A 2,805-nucleotide genomic window follows, 5' to 3' on the forward strand; every position below is an offset into this window, starting at 1 on the left:
AAATAAATCTAAATAAATGCCACTTGTAGTCCAGAACACGTGGTACCGTAAAGGCTGAAAAAGCTGCAGCACTTCGTGAATTACCGTGAATGATTTGATGCAGCGCAGCTACAAACACAAAGGATTCTGTTCAAATAACGAGCGTGGGTCCGTCTGAGAGTTCGTGCAGCTCTAGTTTCGTGTCCTCGTAACGTTTCTGTCCGTGGACTGACCATCAGGAAGACTCTCCACTCACGTGTCCTTCTGGTGAGAAGGTGCACCAGTTTGTAGACGGTGCGTTCACTTGACCTGGTTTCTGACCTGGTTCTGGTCGACAGACGTGCCTCTGTGACTGATCGTGCCCGTGCAAAGTTCCATTAATATTTAATTCATCAGCAGATGTTGGCGTTGAATAATCCACGACTGAAAACAGGAGTTTGTTGTTTTACGTGTCAGAAGCGACTGGACTGGTTTGTGCCGATGGTTTCCTGTAAAACGGTTTCAAATGGACGGTTCTTTGTTTTGTTGAAAATGTAACGCGCCTCGTCTTTCCGCAGCCTGAAGTCCTCAGCGCCCAGTTTGGTCACATGACTCTACAGCAGCCGCCTGGTGACGGCGCAGCCCCCGATGGCCGCTACCCCTCTGTGTTTAGCCCCCACCCCTCCCCCGTGGTGCTGCAGGGGGCTCCTCCGCAGCACGTGACGGGCTACGTGGTGGCGGGCCCATCAGGAGGACACCCGGGGGTGCTGCAGGGTCAGCACGTCTCGCTCCCAGCCTTAAACTCCACGTACCCGAGCGCGGGCCCCGCCACGTTCCCCGCGCCGCTCCTCCAGCAGCACGCCTACGTGCAGCAGGTAGGCCGGCTCATTTCACGCCCGCTCGTGCGAGTCGAGCTAATCTGTGACTAATCCCACGAATCAAACTTTGAATCGCAGATGTGCTACTGCTCTTCAGCCCACCACCCACAGTGCTCCAACCAGCAGCCGCAGTACCGACCCCCCATCAACCAGCTCGCCTATAATTGCCCTCCGAGCCAAAACCTGCCCCAGCAACAAGGTACCGACACAACACCCCCATGCCTTCCTCTTTTCCTCCACTCGGATCATTAACCGTTTTATCTCCTCGCCAAACAAACCGCAGTGCCTTTGATTTAAAAAGGTTTAAAGCCGGGCTGTCCAAAGTGTGGCCCGTGGGCCATTTGCGGCCCTTGGAGTGATTTTGTGCGGCCCGTGACTGCACTTTAAGAACGGTATAATTTTGTCCAAAGAGGTCGATGCAGATTTTCTTCAGATTAGCCGGTAATCTTTTTTTTATATAATGTTTAGGTTCAAGATAAAAACTGATGAAAAACAATCTTCTCACAATTAATCAAAATATAAACCTTTGGTGATAATCTTGTTATTTTCACTTCGTGGTACAAAGCACCTTCACTGGTTTCTCCCAGAGAGGAGACTTTTAATTAATGATTCCTAAAACTTGGCTAAATGTTTGTTGATAAAATAATCAAGACTGGACATTTTTAGATGAATATAACGTGTTATCATCTGCATACGAGTTGATCAGTTTTATCAAACCTTTATGAATCTGTTGAAGCGACGGACATCTGGACGATTTTCCAGAAATTCAATCAGCCTTTTGGGTTGTCCACGGTCCAAGCGGCTAGGGACGGACGACATTATCGGCATAGTATCGGCTGATGTTAGTGATAAAGTTAAATATCGTACATCGGCCGTTCCATCAAAATGACTCCGATATAAAAGGTGCTGTTTTTGTGTGACAACCCAGTGACAAGGATGCCTGCAGCGCACCTAGGGGTGCACGATAAATCGATTTACCCGAGATTTACAGATTTAATGGTCCCGATTTCTTTAATTTTGGGAGATTGGCCGATACTTACACGAGCAAACAATAATTGTGTAAACTTCATTTATATTTCAGAGCACTACTCATGGCCAGTTAGGATATTGTTCAAGGGTGTTTTTCAGTAAAATGATGTTGGAAGATTGAAGGTGCATGGTGACCTTATATCACCTGACTGTCGCTTATAAAATCGACCAAAATCAGAATCGGCAGGTCAAACTTTTCAGAGATCGTGATCGGCCAGAAAACTGCGCCAGTATGACATCACGCGTGCCCACGTGTGTCATGAATAAATGTGACATTAACATAATCAAGTTGAAGCATCTGCATCTGGTAACAGGCAAACTGACAAAGACCTGCAGAATAATGTGGTGTTTTAATTCCACAGCAGAGAACTCTATCTAGTCTAGGTCTAGGGGGGAAATATCGGTATTGGTATCGATTATCGGTTATCGGCCAAAAATCCAATATTGCGCATCCCTAAAACAAACCCCCTTTACAAGGACTTGTTCAAATTACACTGTTGTTGCTGAGAACAGACTAAAATGAACCCAACATACCCACAGACCCAACAACTCAAATCCTTTTTAATAAAAAATATAAGCTTAGTTTTGAGACTTATATTGTTTTGGATCTACAACAGTTTAAAACTTTTTCTTAGTGAATTTGTGGAGTTAAATTCACGTTTTTTGTGGCCCACGAGTCCTTTCATCTCGATAGTTTTGGTCCACAGATGAAAAAGTTTGGACACCCCTGGTTTAAAGTCACCTGGGTGCTGTTTTCAGTCCAAGACCAGATCTACAAACGTCTCAAAGCTTTGAGTTAAAACTTTTTACAAATCAGATCAAAGGCAGTTTAATAAGACTGATGTCTGTCTCGCTTCATGTTGTTCAGAGAGAAGCTGCAACCCTCGGCTGAACGTGTAGCTTCTGGAGCTCTTCGGCTGAGCGTGTAGCTTCTGGAGCT

General features: G+C 45.9%; 1 protein-coding gene across 2 annotated transcripts in view; it reads left to right on the forward strand.

Moving 5' to 3' along the window:
* The window catches only part of LOC119428876 (R3H domain-containing protein 1), a 62,359-nt gene that overhangs the window by 44,800 nt on the left and 14,754 nt on the right, over window positions 1-2,805 (forward strand). For both annotated transcript variants that reach the window (XM_037696567.1, XM_037696568.1), the window contains exons 18-19: window positions 537-833; window positions 915-1,035. In XM_037696567.1, the coding sequence (XP_037552495.1) occupies window positions 537-833; window positions 915-1,035 (418 nt within the window). The remainder of the gene's footprint in view (window positions 1-536; window positions 834-914; window positions 1,036-2,805) is intronic.

The sequence above is a fragment of the Nematolebias whitei genome, chromosome 23 (assembly GCF_014905685.2).
Source record: "Nematolebias whitei isolate Nwh7 chromosome 23, NemWhi1, whole genome shotgun sequence".
In the NCBI taxonomy this organism is placed as follows: domain Eukaryota; kingdom Metazoa; phylum Chordata; class Actinopteri; order Cyprinodontiformes; family Rivulidae; genus Nematolebias; species Nematolebias whitei.